Source organism: Aotus nancymaae, unplaced genomic scaffold, assembly GCF_030222135.1.
Source record: "Aotus nancymaae isolate 86718 unplaced genomic scaffold, 86718_ANA_hifiasm-v0.15.2.pri h1tg000010l, whole genome shotgun sequence".
Lineage (NCBI taxonomy): Eukaryota > Metazoa > Chordata > Mammalia > Primates > Aotidae > Aotus > Aotus nancymaae.
Window position 1 is genome coordinate 71,314,009 of NW_026988421.1, and position 21,645 is coordinate 71,335,653.

A 21,645-nucleotide genomic window follows, 5' to 3' on the forward strand; every position below is an offset into this window, starting at 1 on the left:
TTACCTTTTTTTTTTTTTTTTAAGTACCAGTACCTTTTCACGTTGCCATCACTCCCTTACCACAGCAGTGAGTTTCTGGGTCTCCTTCTTAGGGCCAGACACTGTTCCATGTCATTAGAATTAATTTATCGTTTGTAGGTAGACAAGCAAAAGCTTCCACACTCCCAGGAGACAGGGATTCAGATCCTGTGCCATGGCTGAGGGTAATGCCGAGGAAGGCACTTCTCTCCGAGCCTCAGTCTGCCCGCCTCTGAAATGGGCTCATAACGAACTCCTGACCCCAGGCTCCGCCGCCTAGAGCCAACGCCCTCACCCAATCCCTCCCCTTCCCTCCCGGGCCCCCAGGAAGCGCGAGGACTCCGGAGGCGGCCCTTTCCTCGGGAGGCCTCCGGGTGGCACGGTCAGCGCCTCAGCTCCCGGGGTCTCTGGGCTCCGCGTTGCCCAAGGGGTGCAGAGGGGCCTCTGGAGGGGGCGGGTTCGCTCCAGCCAGAAAGCTCGGAGCCGCCCAGGAATTTTGGCTCGAACTAAGAGCATTTCCTCCCAGGCCGGCCGGGCGGGATCCCGGGAGGGCGACTGCGGGCAGACGCGGCGCTGCGCTCTGCTGGGCCGGCAACATGCGGACCCTGCTCTGCGCGCTGGCCGGGCTGGCTCTGCTCCGCCCCGCGGGCGCTTTGGCTGGTGAGTGGGGCGCCGGGCGCGGCAGGGGACCCGCAGATGGCGAGGAAGGAATGGGCAAGAGAGAGACAGAGGGAGTTGGACACTACAGCGGGATGGAGAGAGAGGCAGATGCAGGGAGGGAGGGATGGAGAGAAAGACAGTGAGAGGAAACAGACGCAGAAAAAGGCAGAGAAGTAGAGCAACGGAGAGATAAAGAAGAGAGGGAAGAATAAATAGCGAAAAGGAAAAAAGAGAGGCCGAGACAGAAAGAGGCTTTGTAGATGAACAGATATGAACTAAGGTAGAAAGAAAAAGCAGTTTAAGAGACCAAAGAGAAGGAAAGAGAAAGAGTGACTAAAATGGCAAGGCGGGGAGGGAAGAGGATATTGGAGCAAAGAGAAAGATTTGCGAGAGACCACAAAGGAGAGAGAGGGAAACTCAGTGACGGGAGTAGAGCTGACAAGAGAGGAGCCAGGATCTGGGGTGGGAGGTCACAGCTGCTGGGTGGGGCAGCCCAGGAGGCCAGCTACATCTCAGAGGGCCTGCGGAGGCTCAGGCCTGGCTTTATAAGACATTGTCTAAGAAGCCAGACTCCAAAGAGTGAGTGACCCAGGCCAGCTCAGCACAGCCTCAAGGAGCCAGGCAGGTGGGCCCAGGAGAAAGGCCACTGCTTCACCTGCCAGTTGGCCTCAGGTGGTTTTGCAGTTGGTGAGGAAGTCAGCCTCCCGGTTTCCAGGCAGCTTCTCTGGGGGACTGAGCTGTTTTGGGTGGAGGTGGGGCACTGGGTGGAGGTGGAGGGCTGTTCCGGAGGCAGAGGCTGTCTGCGTTCTCCATTAGCTGGGTTCCTCGCCTTTTACTCCCCCTTTTCTTTCCCCCACCTCTCCCCTCAGCTTAATGATGCCCCTTCACAGGTGAGGCTCAGGGTGACTCAGGTCAAGTGACTTACTAGACTGTAGTCTTGACTGTACACAGATGCTCATTCCACCACCCTGCACATTGCACAGGACTTTACAGTTTACAAGCCATGACCCCATTTAGTCAGGGATGGCTATTGCTCATTTTAGTTGTCCAGGTGAGGGGCAAGCTCAGATCTCACGGTGGTGCCAAGGCAGAGCCCTCACAAAATATCCAGGCCTCCTGCCCCCTCAGTCCTTGCCCCCACCCAGGCAGAAGTGCCCTGTGCTAAGATAGAAGCCCCCATCCCCTTTCAGGGCCCAGTGAACTGTGGGAGCGAGCACTTGGGGAAAGGATCCAGGCCAGCCCTCGTGATCCCTTACCTTGGGTGAGTCCTTTCCTTTCTCTGGGGCTGTTTCTTCCTCTGTCAATTGGGGAGAATAATACCCACCCCATAGGGCTGGCCTCAGGGATTAGATGAGAGAGGAAGTGCCCAGCAGGGAACATACATCAATACACATTCTCTCAGATGACTCCACTGATTTCTCTGAGCCTCAGTTTCCCCACCTGTTAAAGATACCCAGCAATGGTTTCCTCACAAGCTGTATGAGGAGTGGCTGGGACTCTGCCCAGAATAGAGCAGGGCCCCAGTACACACCCTCTCATCCCCCTCTCCTTTACCCGCCTCCCCCAGCTCAGCCCCAGGCTCCGGGAGCTGAAGGCACAAAGCAGCACCTGTGCTTCTCCCAGAGGGAGGAGGAAGCGGCCCATCCACAAGTGGCTACTTTTGGTGCTCCTTTTAGCCACAACTTGTATAGAGAATTTAAACCCATTTTTTAAACGTTGTTTTTCTTTCAGATTATGCATGTTCATTGCTACAGATTAAGAAGAAAAGGATTTGGGGAGGCCGAAGCAGGCAGATCACAAGGTCAGGAGTTCAAGACCATCCTGGCTAACACAGTAAAACCCCGTTTCTACTAAAAATACAAAAAAAATTAGCCAGGCAAGGTGGCACATGCCTGTAGTCCCAGCTATGCTCAGGGCTGAGGCGGGAGAATCGCTTGAACCCAGAAGGCAGAGGTTGCAGTGAGCCGAGATGGTGCCCCTGCACTCCAGCCTGGGTGACAGAGTGAGACTCCATCTCAAAAAAAAAAAAAAAAAAAAAAAGAGAAGAAGAAAGGAGGAAAGTATTCGTGATCAATGTAATTTCACACTGACTTCATACATTTTCGTGCATAATCTTTCAGATTTCAGATATCTCTTAACTTTTGATTATGAAAACTGTTGGATACAAAAAATGCAAAATAATAGTATATGAAAGAATCACATAATGTACTTATCAACCCTGCTTCAACAAGTTTCAGTTCATAGGCAGTTTTATCTTGTCTACTGTCCTCACCCCCTCCCCTCCCTGGATTATGAAATCCAGGCATTGTATTTTTTTTTCTTTCTTTCTTTCCTTCTTTTGTGCAACAGGATCTCATTCTGTCACCCATACTAGAATGCAGTGGCGCAATCTCAGCTCACTGCAACCTACGCCCCCCAGGTTCAAGTGATTCTCCTGCTTCAGCCTCCCGAGTAGCTGGGACTACAGGCATCTACCACCACACCTGACCAATTTTTGCATTTTTAGTAGAGACAGGATTTCACCATGTTGGCCAGGCTGGTCTCGAACTCCTGGGCTCAAGTGATCCACCTGCCCTGGCTTCCCAAAGTGCTGAGATTACAGGTGTGAGCCACCACGCCTGGCCTGACATCGTGTTTTTTTTTTTTTTTTTTTTTTTTTTAGAGACAGGGTTTCACCATGTTGTTCAAGCTGATCTTGAACTTCTGACCTTATGATCCACCTGCCTCAGCCTCCCAAAGTGCTGGGATTACAGGCGTGAGCCACCGCACCCAGCCCATATATTTTCATCTATAAATATTTCCTTGTGTATCTCTAAGAGATAAGCACTCTTTTAATAAACATAACTGCAATGCCATGATTGCACTCCAGAAAGAGTGTGTGATTGAACATCATTAAATATTCAATCACTGTTCAAATGTCTTTGATTGTGTCATATCTTTTTACAATTCATTTGTTTGATCCAAATAAGGTTACATATACTGCATTTGGTCAATATGTCTATTAGGTCTCTTTAAATATGTAAGTCTTCTCCCTGCTGCCCTTTTTTTTTTTTTTTTTAAATGGAGTCTCACTCTGTCTGGAGTGCCGTGGCTCAATCTCAGCTCACTGTAACCTCTGCCTCCCGGGTTCAAGTGATTCTCCTGCCTCAGCCTCCTGAGTAGCGGGGACTACAGGTGCACACCCTGACACCCAGCTAACTTTTGTATTTTTAGTAGAGACAGGGTTTCACCATGTTGGCCAGGATGGTCTTGATCTTGTGAACTCGTGATCCACCCACCTCGGCATCCAAAAGTGCTGGGATTACAGGCGTGAGCCACCATGCCCAGCTTTTTTTTTTTTTTTTTTACTTAATTTTTTTGTTGTTGAAGAAACTAAGTTTGCTCTGTAAAGTTTTCCACATTTAGATTTTGCTAATTGCGTCCCTTTGATGTCATTTAAATACCTCCATCCCTTATATTTTACGTAAATTGAGATCTATCTCTTGCTTGTCCGACTTTCAACCTTGGTTTATTTTATTTTATTTTATTTTTGAGACAGCCTTATTCTGTCACCCAGGCTGGAGTGCCGTGGTGCAATCTCGGCTCACCACAACCTCTGCCTCCCAGGTTCAAGCAATTCTCGTGCCTCAGCCTCTTGAGTAGCTAGGATTATAGATGCTGCACCAGCACGCCCAGCTAACTTTTGCATTTTTTAGTAGAGATCGGGGCGGGGGTGGAGGTGGGTTTCGCCATATTGGCCAGGCTGATATCAAACTCCTGACGTCAAGGGATCGGCCAGCCTCTGCCCTCCCAAAGTACTGGGATTACAGGCTGTTAGCCACCACGCCCGGCCCCAATCTTGGTTTCTTTCAGCAGCACTCAGAGAAACCTTTATTCCCTGATGGCTTTTTAGATCATGAGCCACTATGCCCGGTCCACATTTTGGAGTTTTTTATAGAATCATTTGAAGAATAGTGTTCTGCTGCTTTCAAAAGTAATCAAAACCCATGGATGGTTTTGAATGAATCATACATCTTTATACAAGTATTAGGATGTGGTAAAGTTTATTATTCTATTACATTGAATGTGGTCAAATATAATTAACCCCCAAGTGTCCAGGGTTTGCTCTTCAAAGCAGACCCTTCGAAGAGTGTGACTTTGATAATTCGGAAGATACATCAACACCTTTCAGAGACGCCACTGAGAAAACATTTCTCATTGCTCAGCATGCAGAAATCATCTGCGTTGTGGCACTTTCTTACTGTTTGGGTTCAGATACAAAAGGTCTCGCCATAAGGCCCAGAAGTAGAGGGAGCAGTACTTCAGCCACAGAGGATGGCACCCAGGGGCCACGTCTCTTTAACTGAGGCAGCCCGTCCAGCCCAGCCCAGCCCAGCCCTCCCCTGGGGCCTCCGGCCTCCACAGCAGCCTGTTCTCACCAGCACAGGATGCCCCGCCCGTGGCCACCATCCAGGGTGCACATCAGGCCCGGAGCAGGAGCCAAGCCAGAGAAAACAACGCAGCATTCAAGGAGGTCCATTTCCCAACTGGCAGGGCCTGGGAGAGCCGGAGGAAGGAAGGGAGCCCTGTGGGGCCACAGCCTTGGCTGCTCAGGGTTAATCATCAGAATCCTTCAGCCTTTTCCACTCCCCTTGTCTGAGCCGCTGACAGCCCCATGGGTGCGTGTGTGTGTCTACTAATTTTTTTTTTTTTTACTTTTTTTTACAAGACAGGGTCTTTGTCGCCCAGGCTGGAGAGCAGTGGTGCAATTGTAGCTGGCTGTAGTCTCAAACTTCTGGGCTCAAGCGATTCTCCTGCTTCAGCTTCCCAAATACCTGGGACCACAAGCGAATGCCACCAATTCTGTCTATTTTTTTTTTTTTTTCCATAGAGAGAGAGTCTCACTATGTTGCCCAGTATGGTCTCAAACTCCTGGCTTTAAGTGATCCTCCTGCCTCGGCCTCCCAAAGCTCCAGAATTACAGGTATGAACCACTGAGCTCAGCTCTTGTAGCTCATTTTTGAGGCCTCTCTGCAGCCTCCAAATGACAGAGAAGAAGAATTAAGGATGAGCTGCATGGGGAAGTGAGGGCCTCAGGCCTACCCCATCCTATTTTATAGAGGAAGCAGCAGAGGCTCAGGGAGGAGAAGAAACTCTCACAATCCCTAAATCATTAGTGACTGAACCAGGCTGAGAACGGGGGTCTCCAGCATGTTTTCTGCCATGATGCGTTCAAGTCAGCTCCGTGGGGAGGACCTGGCAGGGAGGGAGCAGGCAGTACAATGTCAGGCCCTGCTCCAAGCTTGCTCTTTCAGACGTACTCCGTGGAGGCCCCGATGAGCTCATGGACAGTTGCTCCAGGGGGCACAGAGCACAGTTTTGTCCAGATGTGAAGGATTAGCGCTGAGCCACGTGGGGAGCGACCTCAGCCCAGCCTTTTTCCTGGAGGAGATTTGGAACCAAGTTAGACCTCATTACAGACTCGTAGAGAACAGGGTGTTTTAGGCCAGTGGAGAGGAGCAGGCTCTGGTTGTTCCTGACTTCCAACGCAGCCTGACTCCCACTTGGCTGGCAGGGTCACACTGTATCCTTCTGGCCTGAGCCTGGGAGAAGTGTGTGAGGGGAGAGTGGCTGGGGTCTGGGGGAGGGGAGGTGAGGCTCAGGGGAAAGGCCTGGCCAAAGGCCTCTGGACAGAGCCAGCAGGCAGTGTGTGTATCCACAGACTCATGACGACAGGCCCTCCCCAGGACGGTCACTCTGTGGGTGAGAACAGCTCTTCCGGCCCCCTCAGAGCTTTTCCTCTCCAAGCTGATCAGCACAGTTTCAGCTGAAACAATTGATTTAAAATTTGGAGTCCCAGACTGGGTGCAATGGCTCACACATATAATCCCAGCACTTTGGGAGGCCAAGGAAGGTGGATCACTTAAGCCCAGGAGTTTGAGCTTAGCCTGGGCAACGTGGTGAAACTCCATCTCTACAAAAAATACAAAACTTAGCCAGGCATGGTAATGTGTGCCTGTGTCCCAGCTACTCTGGAGGCTGAGGTGGGAGAGTTGCTTGAGCCCGTGAAGCAGAGGTTGCAGTGAGCCATGATCGTGCCACTGCACTTCAGCCTGGGTGACAGACTGAGACCCTGTTTAAAAAAAAAAGAAGAAATAAAAAAAGGAGTCTTTTCCCCATAGCCTCCTCTAGACCTGCTCCTGCCTCTCAAGGGCCTTCTCAGGATGTGGGGCCAGGATGGAGCATAGCCCCGAGGTGGGGCCTCTCTCTCTGAATATTTTACATGGATGCCTGCAGCCCACGATGGCTACTGCTTTCTGCTGACAGCCCCATCAGACAGCTGGCTTTTATTATGGAATGTTTCAAACCACGCCCACAACAGTAGAGAGAAAAGCTGAATGTACCCCCATGTGCTCATCACCCAGCTCCAACAATTAGCAACTCTCAGCCCATCTTGTTTGCTCTAAACATCCACATAGGCCTCTCCCCCATCCCCACCCAGGCCTGGATTATTTGGAAGTAAATCTAAGACAGCATAACATTTCATCTGTAAATATTTCAGTATGGGTCTTTAAAAGACTCGCCTTAAAAAAATAACCTAGACACCATTATCATGTCCTCCTCCCTCCCCAAATTCAGGAATAACACCATTATCTTTTGAAGAGTCTTTTCTAAGTTTAGTGGAGGGAAATAATGAAAAGGAAAATTCGAAAAACAGATTGTTCTCCACAAAAGTTGCTCGGTTTGAAGGACGTTTTGTCCCTGGTCTTGTTCTTATCCCTGAGTGGAAGAGCTGATATCTAGGTAGAGTTGGAATCAGAAAATCACAAGGCAGGGGGCCCCACTTTGATGAGTTGAAGCCAGGAGGTCAGGGTGCCTGAGGTTCAGGCATTTGCTGATGGTGTGAGCTTGGGCAAATCACTTGACCTCGGAGTTATACATCCATCACCAGCTCTGTCCTATCTCAAGACCTGCCCCCCTTCTAGACAAGTGCAGATGGCCCCTTGGCCAACCCATCCAACACCAAGGCCTTAAGCTACAAGCATTGTACCTAGAGAGCTCAAGTTCCATAACTCTCTCCCCACACTGAGCTTTGGATGCCCACATCCATGGCCACAGCCTTGATATGGTCACTATCTGAAGCCATTCTACCTGTAAAAGCTAAAATTGCAATATTCTTTACCTCCTGTTCCTCCTGTGATTCCTAAGACCTCCAGTCTCTTCAGGCCCCCACTTCTCCCAATTTATTGGCCCTCTTCTTGGCCTCATTTCCTTCCTTATCCCAGCTGGATTCCAGGGCTCCTCTCCTAAACCCCTGGCTGGTCAAATTTCAGCTCCTTGGCCCCTTGCCTCCACCCTGCAGACTCCATCCAGCCATCTGTCTTTGCTGCTGTGCGCCTAGACTGTGGAGCACTGCTGAGGGAGGACTCACACTTCCAGGATTCCTTGTTGATGCCAGCTCATTCTGCATGGTCCGCCTACCCTGCCTCCCTGATTCTGCACATCCCCTTTTGAAGCCCTCTCTTTATTCAAGTCCCTTACCTGGTGGTGCACTGATGGACTGGCTCTCAAAAAGAAAAAAAGGGGGGCGGGGGTTGGTGATTTCTGTGGTGTAAATGTTCTCATGATGGCCACCATTTTTTTTTTTCTTTTTACTTAAAATTTTTTTTCTTTTAAGGGATGGGGTCTCAGTGTGTTGATCAGGCTGGTCTCAAACTCCTGGCCTCAAGTGATCCTCCCACTCAGCCTCCCAAAGTACTAGGATTAAAGGCACAAGCCACCATTTCCAGGCACCATGGTCACTATTTTAACGTCTGTGTTTAATAACCTACTCATAGAATTCTTGAAATTTTAGCAACTAGCTCTCTTCCCTACATGTTCTCTATCTTACTGCTCAGAGTAAACAGAGCCCATCAGGCAGGAGCTCACTCCACTTTCTGGCCCTCTAGTTAGATGGTTTACCTTTGCCCATTTTTGCTGCATTCCCTCTGTCTTCCTTCCAGATGTGTTCCCACCCCCTCTGGATCCAGGGCCTCCCATCAATTCAGGAAGAGCATTCCTTTGCTTCTCCTGTCTTCCTTTTGTCCCTCAGGCTGTAAACATCATTGTGTTTTCCAATGCTTAAAAACACACACACACACACACACACACACACACACACACCCATAAATACTTCTCTAGACCTTGTGATCCAATCTCCTTTCCTTCATAGCCAAGCTTTGTGAAATTTTCCAGAATCCAAGTTTCTATCCCCAGCCTCACCTTCCCTTCTCATCTTACCATAATCCAAACTCTACTTTTCCTCCACCACTCCTAAAAGTGCTGGGGTGACATCTAACAAACGCCTTTCCTGTGCTCTTTTTCCAGTCCTTATCTTGCTAGACCTCCTCACTGCTTTCAGCCATGCCGACCTTTTTCATTCTCTGCAGAATCTGTAAAGCTTGGCTGCTCTTGACTTCTGGGGCGGCACTCTCCTTCTTGAATGTCAGCGTTCTCCAAGGTTCCAGCTAACTCTGATGCCCTACAGGCATCTCAGGGTTACCAACTCTGAAACCTGAGCTTGGAATCAGGGCTCTTAGACTTCTGCGGTGAGGGTTGATGGTGCCTGGAAGAGCTAACTTGAGGAGAACAATGGAATGGCAGATCCTCTGCTTATGAGTAGTGACTTTGGACACATACTTTCACCCCTGTATGCATCAGTTTTCTTAAGTGTAGATTGGGCGTAACAACAGATTGTTGGAGAGGTTAAGTTAGCACCCTACGTGGTGCATGGTAAGTACTCATCACATGCCAGCTGTTACTAATGGGTTCCCAGTGTCAATGCTGCTATTGAAATACCTCCTCTCATTTTCATCCTCATATTCCTACGGCTGCTGCCTCTGCTCATCACTTCTCCTTCATCCCTCTTACCCTGATTGCTGCAGTAACTTCCTGCCTTCAAAGGCATCTCCCTCCAGTCTATTCCCTATATTTTAAAAATTTGCCAGGTGCGGTGGCTCACGCCTGTAATCCCAGCACTTTGGGAGGCCAAGGTGGGTGGATCATGAGGTCAAGAGATCAAGACCACCCTGGTCAACATGGTGAAACCCCGTCTCTACTAAAAATACAAAAATTAGCCAGGCATGGTAGCAGGCGCTTGTAATCCCAGCTACTTGGGAGGCTGAGACAGAAGAATCACTTGAACCCGGGAGGCGGAGGTTGCAGTGAGCCCAGATTGCCCCCAAAACATGCATCAGAACTGATTTATTAAAGCCTCTGGGCCAAAGCTCTGCCCCCTTGGTTTGATTTCCAGGATTTCCCTCTCCAGTCTCTCTCTCAACCACCCTGTATCTCCAGCCACTGCAGGCTCCCTGCAGGGTTTGCACACTGAGCCATGCTCTTTCAGGCCTCTCTGTCATTGCAGTTGCCATTCTCCCTGGGTGGAGCCCGTCCTCCCTTCCTCCCTGGGCTTCACCTCCTTGAGGAAGTCCATGTGGGTCTGTAGGTGACTGGTGGGATTGAGGTGGCTGGCACTCACACACCGACCCGCACCAGGGCCTTCCTCTGCTTGCTCTTGCATTTGCTTTGGGGACCGACCTCACTTGAGCCCAGTGTTTACAGGAGTATCTGGCACGATGGCAAACCAAGGGCCCCACAGTGACAAGACTTGTTTCCCCACAGCTGCAGAACCCTTCAGCCCTCCCCAAGGAGACACAGCTCAGAGCACAGCGTGTGACAGACACATGGCTGTGCAACGCCGTCTGGATGTCATGGAGGAGGTAACAGGGTGGTTTGGAAGGACATATGGGGTCAGGACCACCTTCTAAGATGGTTTTTTTTTTTTTTTTGAGACGGAGCTTTGCTTTTGTTGTCCATGCTGGAGTGCAATGGCACGATCTCAGCTCACCATGGCCTCCTCCTCCTGGGTTCAAGAGGTTCTCCTGCCTCAGCCTAGCAAGTAGCTGGGATTACAGGCATGCGTCACCACGCATAGCTGATTTTATATTTTTAGTAGAGATGAGATTTCTCCATGTTGGTCAGGCAGGTCTTAGACTCCTGACTTCAGGTGATCCGCCCACCTCCTCCCCTGAAAGTGCTGGGATTACAGGCATGAGCCAGTGGCCTAGGATGGTGTTTTTAAGGGCAGGTGCAAGTTGCTTTGGAATGTCAGGCCATACAGGCCAATCTTGCGCTGTGGCTGCCTTGTCCAACATCATCCTCCCATCTAGGCTGTCAGGCTGGCCAGCCCCTAGTGGACCATGCTTCTCCTAAGGCCTTACTTGCCCCCATGTGGATATTTCAGCATCAATACTGGATGGGAAGGTGGAAATTCAGTCACCATTTTGTTATTTAGCCACGATTCCTAACTTGTGTGGAAAAAAGCTTCCATTTGTATTGTTGTAAGCCTTTAACTGAAATTGAGCATTCCCATTCATCATAAATACAGTCAGCAAGCAGTGGTATTAACAGTACTATAACTTTGTCATCAATAGAAATCCAGATAATTTCATCTTGTTCTAGTTAGGAATATCTCAACATATCATTTATACCCTTCCTATGTCAACATTTCTGTTGTTGTTAGGCCTGATGTTAAATCATGTGATTTAGTGAGTTAATAAATACATTTTTTTTTTGAGGCATTGTCTCCCTGTTACCCAGGATGGAGTACAGTGGTGCAGTCTCACCTCACTGCAACTTCCACCTCCCAGGCTCAAGCAATCCTCCCACCTCAGCCTCCCAAGTAGCTGGGACTACAGGTGCATGTACCACCATGCCTGGCCAATTTTTGTATTTTTTTTTTTTTTTTTTTGTAGAGATGAGGTTTTGCTATGTTTCCCAGGCTGGTCTTGAACTCATGAGCTCAATCCATCTGCCCACCTCGGGCTCCCAAAGTACTGGGATTACAAGCGTGAGTCACTATGCCCGGTCAATACGTATGTTATATCCAAAAGTTTAAATTTTTATTTTACAGAGTCCTGCTCTGTTACCCAGGTGGAGTTCATGGTTCAATCTCAGCTCACTGCAACCTCTGCCTTCAGGGTTCCAGTGATTCTCATGCCTCAACCTCCCGAGTAGCTGGGACTACAGACATGCACCACCATGCCCGGCTAATTTTTTGTATTTTTGGTAGACATGGGGTTTCTCCATGTTGGCCAGACTGGTCTCAAACTCCTGACCTCAAGTGATCTGCCTGCCTCGGCCTCCCAAAATGCTGGGATTACAGGCGTGAGCCACCGTGCTGGGCCAAAAAGTTTAATTTTTAATAATGAATAATATTTTAATGCAATTGATGCCCTTGGTAATTCTATATGCTTTATTTTTTGCATTTAAGGCATTATTCTGAGAAGAGGTCTGTAGGCTTCGCCACACTGCTAGTGGGGTCCATGGCATACGCAGGGAAAAAATAACTATTGAGAACCCTGAGTAAATTTCAAAATCCCAAATCTGTCATTCGGCAGAGAAACCACCAGGGGGCGGAGCAACGAAAGCAATGTGAGCGCCAGGCTGCAAAGTCCCAAAAGGGAGAAGGTATTCTAAAGGCGTTTCATCAAAACCTGTGACTGAGTGTCAAAAAGGAAGGAGCCTTAGAGAGCGAGCCCCCCTAGGATATTGTCATCTGGGGAAACTGAGGCAGGTAGGGGTAGAGCCTGACTGAGGAAAACCCAGGTCCCGGCAGCACCCAGTCCTTTCCCACTGCACCCCACTGGACCGCTAGCTGCTCCTTAGGGCCTAGCTGATGAAGCAGAGTGCGGCACCACTTCTGTCCTCGACTTTACCCCCTTCCCACAATAGATGGTAGAGAAGACCGTGGAGCACCTGGCGACAGAGGTGAAAGGCCTGCTGGGCCTGCTGGAGGAGCTGGCCTGGAACCTGCCCCCGGGACCCTTCAGCCCCGACCCTGACCTCCTCGGAGAAGGTGAGCAGTGCAGGTGGCAGAGGACAGCCTCTGAACTGCTGTCATCTGGGGCTGGGCAGGCGAGACGGGGGTGCTGCTCCACCGCACAGGTGTAGGCTGGACAGCACGGAGGGCCCCAGCGCCCCCGGGGACGGAAGCTGGACGGCATCACCCCTCCTCCCCAACCCGCACCCGGTCGCCGCCGCCCAGTGTCAGACGAAATTCTGGAAGAGCCGGCCCTAGATACCATCTCAGCACATCCCAGCGAGAAGCTGCCTCCTTCATTGGCCTTCTCCGGACTAAAGCTCCTCAGCTCCTTTCATTTCCCCCGAGAAGCCACTCCTGTTCCACCCCAAAACCCTCACAGGGAAGACGGCACCCCACTGATCAGGCAGAGATGGAGTTGCACTTTGCTCTCTCCTTGATCCCCGTGTCCCGTGGGGCTGGGGAGGGGAGGGAAGAAACTGTTGGGCAGCACGGGCCGGGGACCCTGCAGCTCCCCAGCTTGTTGTTCACTGGAGGCCGCCGATTTCTTTCAGATGGCTTCTGAGCCCCGGAGCTGGAGCCCAGCAGCTGGAGGTGGTGCACCTGCCAGGCAGCACCCTCTGAGAGCCAGCCCTGTCCGCTCGCCTTCCTTCCCCAGCTTCGTGTGAAATAAAAGCTACTCCTTCCGTCTCCTCTGTGTCTGCTGACAGAGTAACCCGTTTAACTACAGCCCCCTCTCCCTCCACTTCCATGCCTGGAGGAGGCCTGCAACCCTCTCCAGGCTCAGACCTGGGGACACCCCTATTCCCGCCACCTGTGCTTTAGCCGTCCTTATTTACAGGAGCAGATGAGCAGGGGTTGATTCACAGAGGTGGGGGCTCTTCGCGTGGCCTTGCGTCTCAAAATGTGGCCGTAGGTGAAAAGCAAGGGGATCAGGGTCTCAGGCCCCACCCAGACTTCTTAATCCAAATCTGCATTGCAATGAGACCCCCAGGGAATTTATGTGTCCATTAAAGTGGTTTGTTCTTTATTTAAAAAAATTCCTGTGAAGTGAAATTCAATGTAAAATTAATCATTTTAACCATTTTAAATTGTACAAGGCTGGGGGAAGTGGTTTATGTCTATAATCCTACACTTTGGGAGGCCAAGGTGGGAGGTTCACTTGAGCCCAGGAGTATGAGGCCATCCTGGGCAACATGGTGAAACCCTATCCCTGCAAAAAATACAAAAAATAGCCTGGCATAGTGGCACATGCCTGTAGTCCCAGCTACTCAGGAGGCTGGGGTGGAAGGATCACCTGAGCCCAGGATGTCAAGGGTGTGGTGAGTGAGCCATGGTCATGCCACTGCACTTCAGTCTGGGTGACAGAGTGAGACCTTGTCTCAAAAAGAAAAAATCATACAAATGCAGTGGCTTCTAGTACATTCACAAGTTGTCAGTCATCACCACCAGTTCCAGAACATTGTTCTCACTCTAGAAAGAAACTCTGTACCTATTAAGCAGTCACATCCCATTCCCGATCCCCCAACCCCCTGGAAACCACTGATCTCTGTCGCCATGAACTTGCCTATTCTGGACATTTTAAATACAGTAGTCCCGTTTTATCTGTGGTTTCACTTTCCATGGTTTCAGTTACCTGCAGTCAATCACAGTCCTAAAATATTAAACTCCAGAAATAAACAACATATGAGTTTTCAATTGTGCATCATTCTAAGTGGCGTGATGAAATCCCTCGCCATCCTCCTTTGTCCCACTCCGGACACAAACTCTTCCTTTATCCACCATGGTCCATGCTGTCTACACTTCCTGCCAGTTAGTCACTTAGCAGCCTTCTCAGTTACCAGATCGACAGCCACAGTATCACAGCGCTTGTGTTCCAGCAACATTTCTTTTACTTAATCAAGACCCAATGTGCAAGAGCAGTGTTGCTGGCATATGGTGGTGGTTTTTCATGCAACCTTCCCTTCACAGAAGCTGGCATATTGTTCTAATTGTTCTATTTTATTCTTAGCTATTGTTGCTAATCTCTTACGGTGCCTAATTTATAAATTAAACTTTATCATAGATATGCATGCATAGGAAAAAACATAGCATAGTAGGATTAGATGCTATTGTGGTTTCAGGCATCCACTAGAGGTGTTGAAATGTATCCCCTGAAGGTAAGGGAGTATTACTGTAAATAGAATCATATGATACGTAGCCTAGCTGTATCTGGCTTCTTTCTCTGATCATAGTGTTTTCAAGGGCTGTCCGTATTGTAGCATGTATCAGTGCTTCATTCCTTCTTATGGATGAATAATGTTCTCTTGTATGAATATACCACATTTTATTCATTTATTCATCAATTGATGGACATTTGGGTTGTCTGTACTTTTTGGCTCTTATGAATAATGTTGCTATGAACATCCATATACGAGTTTTTGTGTCAATATTTGCTTTTTTATTTGTTTGGGGTCTATATGTAGGAATGAAATTGCTGAGTCATATGGTAACTCTTATGTTTAGCTTTTTGAAGAACTACCAAGCTCTTGTATTGCAGCTGTACTGTTCTATATTCCCACCAGCAATATTGACTGTGGGTTTTTCCTGATGCCCTGTAGCAGATTGAGACATTTTCCTTCTATTCTTAGTTTGTTAAGTGTTATTTTTCTGCATCAATTAGATGATCATGTGATTTTTTTCCCCTTTCGTTTATTAATTACATGCATTAAATTGTTTTTTGGTTTTTTTTTTTGAGACAGTCTTGCTCTGTTGCCCAGGCTGGAGTCCAGTGGCATGACCTTGGCTCATTGCAACCTCCATCTTTGGGTTCAAGCAATTCTCCTGCCTCAGCCTCCCGAGTAGCTGGGATTACAGGCTGCCCACCACCACACCTGGCTAATTTTTGTATTTTTAGTAGAGACAGGGTTTTGCCATGTTGGCCAGGCTGGCCTTGAACTTCTGACCTCAGGTGATCCACCCGCCTCTGCCTCCCAAAGTGCTGGGATTACAGGCGTTGAGCCACCGTGCCAGACCTGATTTTTGTATATTAAATGACCCATGCATTCCTGGGATAAATTTCACTTGGTCATGGTGTATAATGCTTTTAATATGCTGCTGGATTTAGTCTGCTAGCATGTTGTTCAGGATTTTTGCACCTATATTCATAAGACTTATTGGTCTGTAGAGTTTTTTTTCTTGTAATGTCTTTGTTTGCCTTTGGTATCAGGATAATACTGGTCTCATAGAATAAGTTAGGAAGTGTTTCCTCCTTTGCTTGCTTATTTATTTATTTAGGTAAGAGTTTGAGAAGGATTGGTGTTACTTCCTTAAACGTTTGCTGTAATTTACCAGTGAAGGCCCTGGCCTTTTCTTTGTTGGTAGGTTTTTGATCACAGGTTTAATCTCTTTACTTATTATAGATCTATTCAGATTTTTTATTTTTCCTTGAGTCAACTTTGGTAATTTGTGAGTTTCTAAGAATTTGTCTATTTTATCCAGATTATCTAATATGTTGGTATACAATTGTTCACAGTATTTTTTGTAATCCTTTATTTTTTCTTCGTAAGGTATTTAGTGATGCCTCCGCTTTCATTTCTGATTTTAGTATTCTAGTCTTGAGTCTCCTATCTCATTCATTCACTGTCTCTCTCTGTGTGAGACAGAGTCTAGCTGAAGGTTTGCCAGTTTTGTTGATCATTTCAAAGAACCATTTTTTTTTGTTCCATTGATTCTACTGCTTTTCTATTCTCCATTTTATTTATCTGCACTCCAACCTTTATTATTTCTTTCCCTCTGGTTGCTTTTGGTGTAGCTTGCTCTTTGTTTTCTAATTCTATAATATAGAAGGCTAGATTGTCTATTTCCTTTTTTTTTTTTCTTTTTTTTTGACAGACTCTTGCTTTGCTACCCAGGCTGGAGTACAGTGGCATGATCCCAGCTCACTGCAACCTCCACCTCCCTGGCTCAAACAATCCTCCCACCTCAGCCTCCCAAGTAGCTGGGACAAGAGGGGGGATGCCACCATGCCTGGCTACTTTTTGTATTTTTTGTAGAGACTGGGTTTCATCATGTTGCCAGGCTTTTGGTTGTTTTTAAATGTACAATTAAATTACTAGAGACACCCTGTTTTCTTACTCATTCTTTTTGACTAATGTTTTTGTACCTACTAAGCATGCTCACCTCTCCCCAACCTGCCCCTGCCCATTACCCTTCCTAGCCTCTGGTGACAATCTTTCTGTTCTCTATGCCCATTAGTTCTATTGTTTTGATTTTTTAGATCCCACAAAGAAGTGAGAACACATGATGTTGTCTTTCTGTGGCTGGCTTATTTCATTTAACTTAATGGCCTCCAGTTCTATCCATGTTGTTGTAAATGACAGAATCTCATCCTTTTTTATGGCTGAATAGCACTCCATTGTATATAGGTATTGCATTTGCTTCATCCGTTCATCTGTTGATGGACACTTAGGTTGCTTCCAAATCTTAGCTATTGTGAACAGTGCTGCAACAAACATGGGAGTGCAGATATTTCTCTGATAAACTGATTTCCTTTCTTTTGGGTATATACCCAACAGTGAGATTCCTGGATCATATGGTAGCTCTACTTTTATCCATTGAATTTTATCAAATGCTTTTTCAGCATTACTTGAAATGATCATATGGTTTTTGTCGTTCATTCCGTTGATATGATGTATCACATTGATTGGTTTAGATATGTTGAACCATCCTTTCATCCCAGGAATAAATCCACTTGGTCATAATAAATGATCTTTTTAATGTATTGTTGAATTCAGTTTGCAAGCATTTTGTTGAAGATTTTTATGTGAATATTCGTAAGGGATATTGACCTATAGTTTTCTTTTTTTTGATGAGTCTTTGTCTGGTTTTGTTATCAGGGTAATACTGGCCTTGTAGAATGAGTCTGGAAATACTCCCTCCTCCTCTATTTTCAGAATAGTTTGAGTAGGATTGGTATTAGTTCTTTAAACATTTGGTAGGATTCAGCAGTGAAGTCATTGGGTCCTGGGATTTTCTTTACTGGGAGACTTTTTATTACGGCTTCAATCTTGTTACTTGTTATCGGTCTGTTCAGGTTTTGGACTTCATGGTTCAGTCTTGGTTAGTTGTAGGAGTCCAGGAATTTATTCATTTCTTCTACATTTTCCCATTTATTGACATAAAGTTGCTCATAGTAGCCACTAATAATCCTTTGAATTTCTGTAGTATCAGTTGTAATGTCTCCTTTTTCACCTCTGACTTTATTTCTTTGGGCCTTCTTTCTTGTTTTCTTAGTCTGGATAAAAGTGTATCAATTTTGTCTAACTTCAGAAAACCTACTTTTTGTTTCATTGATCTTTTGTGTTGTTTTCTTCATTTCAATTTCACTTATTTCTTTCTTTCTTTCTTTTTTTTTTTTTTTGAGACAGAGTTTTGCTCTTATTGCTTAGGCTGGAAGTACAATGGTGCAATCTTGGCTCACTGCAACTTCTGCCTCCCAGGTTCAAGCGAGTCTCCTGCCTCAGCCTCCTGAGTATCTAGAATTACAGGTGCCTGCTACCACGCCCAGCTAATTTTTTGTATTTTTAGTAGAGATGGGGTTTCACGATGTTGGCCAGGCTGGTCTCAAACTCCTGACCTCAGGTGATCCACCTGCCTCAGCCTCCCAAAGTGCTGGGATTACAGGTATGAGCCACTGCACCCGGCTGTACTATTTCTCTTCTACTAATTTTGGGTTTGATTTCCTCTTGCTTTTCTAGATGCATCATTAGATTGTTAATTTGAAGTTTTCCCTCTTTTTTGATGTAGGTACTTATAGCTACAAACTTCTCTTAGCACTGCTTTTGCTGTATCCCATAGGTTTTGGTATGTTGTGCTTTCCTCATCATTTGTTTCAAGAAATTTTTCAATTTCCTTCTTAATTTCTTCATTGACCATTGGTCATTCAGGAGCATATTATTTAATTTCCATGTATTTGTATAGAGTCCAAAATTTTTTCTGTTATTAATTTCTAGTTTTATTCTGTTGTGATCAGAGAAGATGCTTGATATTATTCCAATTTTTTGAATGTTTTAGGATTTGTTTTTTGACCTAATATCTGACATATCCTTGAGAATGATCCATGTACTGAAGAAATGATGTGTATTCTGTAGCCAGTGGATGAAATGTTCTATAAATATCTATTAGATCCATTTGGTTTATAATGCATAGTAAGTCTGAGGTTTCTTTGTTGAATTTCTGTCTGGATGATCTGTCCAATGCTGAAAGTGAAGTGTTGAAGTCTCCAAGCTATTACTGCATTGAGGTCTATCTCTTTAACTCTAATAATATTTGCTTTATCTATCTTGGTACTTCACTTTGGATGCATATATATTTAAAATTATTTTATCCTCTGGGTAAATTGACCCATTTATCATTATCTAGTGACCTTGTCTATTATAATTTTTGTTTTGAAGCCTATTTTGTCTGATATAAGTATAGCTAGCTTTTTAGTTTCCATTGGCATGGAATATCTTTTTTTTTTTTTTGAGGTGGAGTCTTGCTCTATCTCCCAGGCTAGAGTGCAGTGGCATGATCTCTGCTCAGTGCAAACTCCGCCTCCCGGGTTCAAGTGATTCTCTTGCCTCCTGCCAAGTAGCTGGGATCACAGGTGCCCACGACCATGCCCAGCTAATTTTTTTAAAAAAATATTTTTAGTACCACTGTAGTTTCTCCATGTTGGCCAGGCTGGTCTCAAATTCCTAACATCAAGTTATCTGCCTGCCTTGGCCTCCCAAAGTGCTGGAATTATAGCATGGAATATCTTTTTCCATTCCTTTATTTTCAGTCTGTGTATGTCTTTATAGGTGAAGTCTGTTTCTAGTAGGCAACAGATCAATGGGTCTTGTTTTTCTATCTATTTAGCCACTCTATTTCTTTTGATTGGAAAGTTTAGTCCTTTTACATTCAATGTGATTATTGATAAGTAATAACATGCTCCTGCCATTTTATCATTTGTATTCTGGTTGCTTTTTTGTCTTCTCCTCCTTCTTTCTTTCCTTCCTGTCTTCCTTTAGTAAAGGTGATTTTTCTCTGGTGATATGATTTAGTTTCTTGCTCTTTACTTTTTGTGTATCTATTATGTGGTTTTTTTTTTAGTGTGAAGTTACCCAGAGGCTTGCAAATGCTATCTTATAACCCATTATTGAAACCTGATAACAACCTAAGACTGTTTGCATAAAAACACAAACAAGCAAAAAGCAAGCTAATATTCTGTGCCTTAACTTCATCCCCCTGCTTTTTAACTTTTTGTTGTTTCTATTTATGTCTTATTGTACTGTCTTAAAAAGTTATTGTAGTTATAATTTTTGATTGGTTCATCATTTAGTCTTTCTACTCAAGATAAGAGCAGTTTACACATCACAGTTACAGTTTTGTAATATTCTGTGTACTTACTATAATATTCTGTGTACTTACTATAATATTCTGTGTACTTAGTATTACCAGTGGGTTTTGTACCTTCAGATGATTTCTTATTGTTCGTTAATGTTATTTGGTTTCTGATTAAAGTAGTCCCTTTAATTTTTTTTTTTTTTTTTTTTTTTTTTTTGAGACAGAGTCTCACTCCGTCAGCAGGCGCCAGGCTGAAGTGCAGTGGTGCGACCTCAGCTCACTGCAACCTCCGCCTCCCGGGTTCAAGCAATTCTCCTGCCTCAGCCTCCCAAGTAGCTGGGACTACAGGCACATGCCACCACACCCAGCTAATTTTTTTGTATTTTTAGTAGAAACAGGGTTTCACCATGTTGGCCAGGATGGTCTCGATCTCTTGACCTTATGATCCGCCCACCTTGGCCTCCCAAAGTGTTTTTTTTTTTGTTTTTGTTTTTGTTTTTGTTTTGAGATAGGGTCTCACTTTGTCTCTCAGACTGGAGTGTAGTGGTGTGATCTCAGCTCACTGCAGCCTGAACCTCCTGGGTTCAAGCAATCCTACTGCCTCAGTCCCCCAAGTATGTGGGACTACAGGTGCATGCTACCACACCCAACTAATTTTTGTATTTATTTTTTATAGACATGGGGATTTGCCATGTTGCTCAGGCTGCTCTCAAACTCCTGAGCTCAAGCAATCTGCCCACCTTGGCCTCTCAAAGTGCTAGGATTACAGGTGCGAGTCACCACACCTGGCCCCCTTTAGCATTTCTTGTAGGACAGGTCTGGGGTAAAAAGGTTTTTTGTTTTTTTCCTTCAGCACTTTATTTATTATTATTATTTTTTTTTTATTGAGATGAAATCTTGCTCTTGTCCAGGCTGGAGTGCAGTGGCACAATCTTGGGCTCACTGCAACCTCTGCCTCTTGGGTTCAAGCAATTCTCCTGCCTCAGCCTCTCCAGTAGCTGGGATAATAGGCTATTTTTTTATTTTTTTATGCTTTCCTTTTTTTTTTTTTTTTTTTTTGGAAATGGAGTCTCACTCTGTTGCCCAGCCTGGAGTGCAGTGGCGCAATCTCAGCTCACTGCAACCTCCACCTCCTGGGTTCAAGTGATTCTCCTGCCTCAGCCTCCTGAGTAGCTGGGATTACAGGCACGCGCCACTATGCCCAGCTAATTTTTTGTATTTTTAGTAGAGACGGGGTTTCACCATGTTGACCAGGATGGTCTCGATCTCTTGACCTCGTGATCCACCTGCCTCGGCCTCCCAAAGTGCTGGGATTACAGGCGTAAGCCACTGTGCCCAGCCTCCTTCAGCACTTTAAATACATCATGCTGCTCTCTGCTGGCCTGTAAGATTTCCATTAAAAAGTCTGCTGCTGGATGTATTAGAGCTTCATCGTATGTTGTTTCTTTTCTCCTGCGGCTTTGAGGATCCTCTCTTTATCCTTGACGTTTGGGAGTTTGAGTATTACATGCTTTTGAGGTAGTTTTGAGTTTAATCTGCTTGGTGTTCTATAGCTTTCTTGTACTTGAATACTGATATCTTTCTATAGGTTTGGGAAGTTCTCTGTTATTATGTCTTCAAATAAATTTTCTACCCCTCTCTCTTTCTCTACCTCCTCTTTAAAGCCAAGCATTCTTAGATTTGTTCTTTCCAGGCTATTTTCTATCTCCTGTAGGCACACTTCATTCTTTTTTATTATTTCTTGTCTCCTCTTTGTATTTTCACATAGCTTGTCTTCA

General features: G+C 46.0%; 1 protein-coding gene across 2 annotated transcripts; it reads left to right on the forward strand.

The window, feature by feature from the left end:
• The first annotated feature begins 581 nt into the window (after nucleotides 1-581).
• On the forward strand, nucleotides 582-14,202 carry PLAC9 (placenta associated 9). 2 transcript variants are annotated; one of them, XM_064373696.1, is made up of 5 exons: nucleotides 614-678; nucleotides 5,549-5,641; nucleotides 10,318-10,415; nucleotides 12,430-12,553; nucleotides 13,072-14,202. In XM_064373696.1, the coding sequence occupies exons 1-5, from the start codon at nucleotides 615-617 to the stop codon at nucleotides 13,080-13,082; spliced, it is 390 nt and encodes a 129-aa protein (XP_064229766.1). In that variant the 5' UTR covers nucleotide 614; the 3' UTR covers nucleotides 13,083-14,202. The 2 variants fall into 2 exon arrangements, with proteins under 2 accessions (XP_064229767.1, XP_064229766.1); XM_064373697.1 differs by lacking the exon at nucleotides 5,549-5,641 and having other exon boundaries at nucleotides 582-678.
• Nucleotides 14,203-21,645: the final 7,443 nt, after the last annotated feature.

What these genes read in the sequence shown, in the direction of transcription:
- PLAC9 (XM_064373696.1), top strand. Translation starts at nt 615, where the DNA reads ATGCGGACCCTGCTCTGCGCGCTGGCCGGGCTGGCTCTGCTCCGCCCC. An exon ending in CCAAAGCTCCAGAATTACAG is followed by an intron (nt 5,642 to 10,317) that starts GTATGAACCACT and finishes GTTTCCCCACAG; the next exon opens with CTGCAGAACCCTTCAGCCCT. An exon ending in GTCTGGATGTCATGGAGGAG is followed by an intron (nt 10,416 to 12,429) that starts GTAACAGGGTGG and finishes TTCCCACAATAG; the next exon opens with ATGGTAGAGAAGACCGTGGA.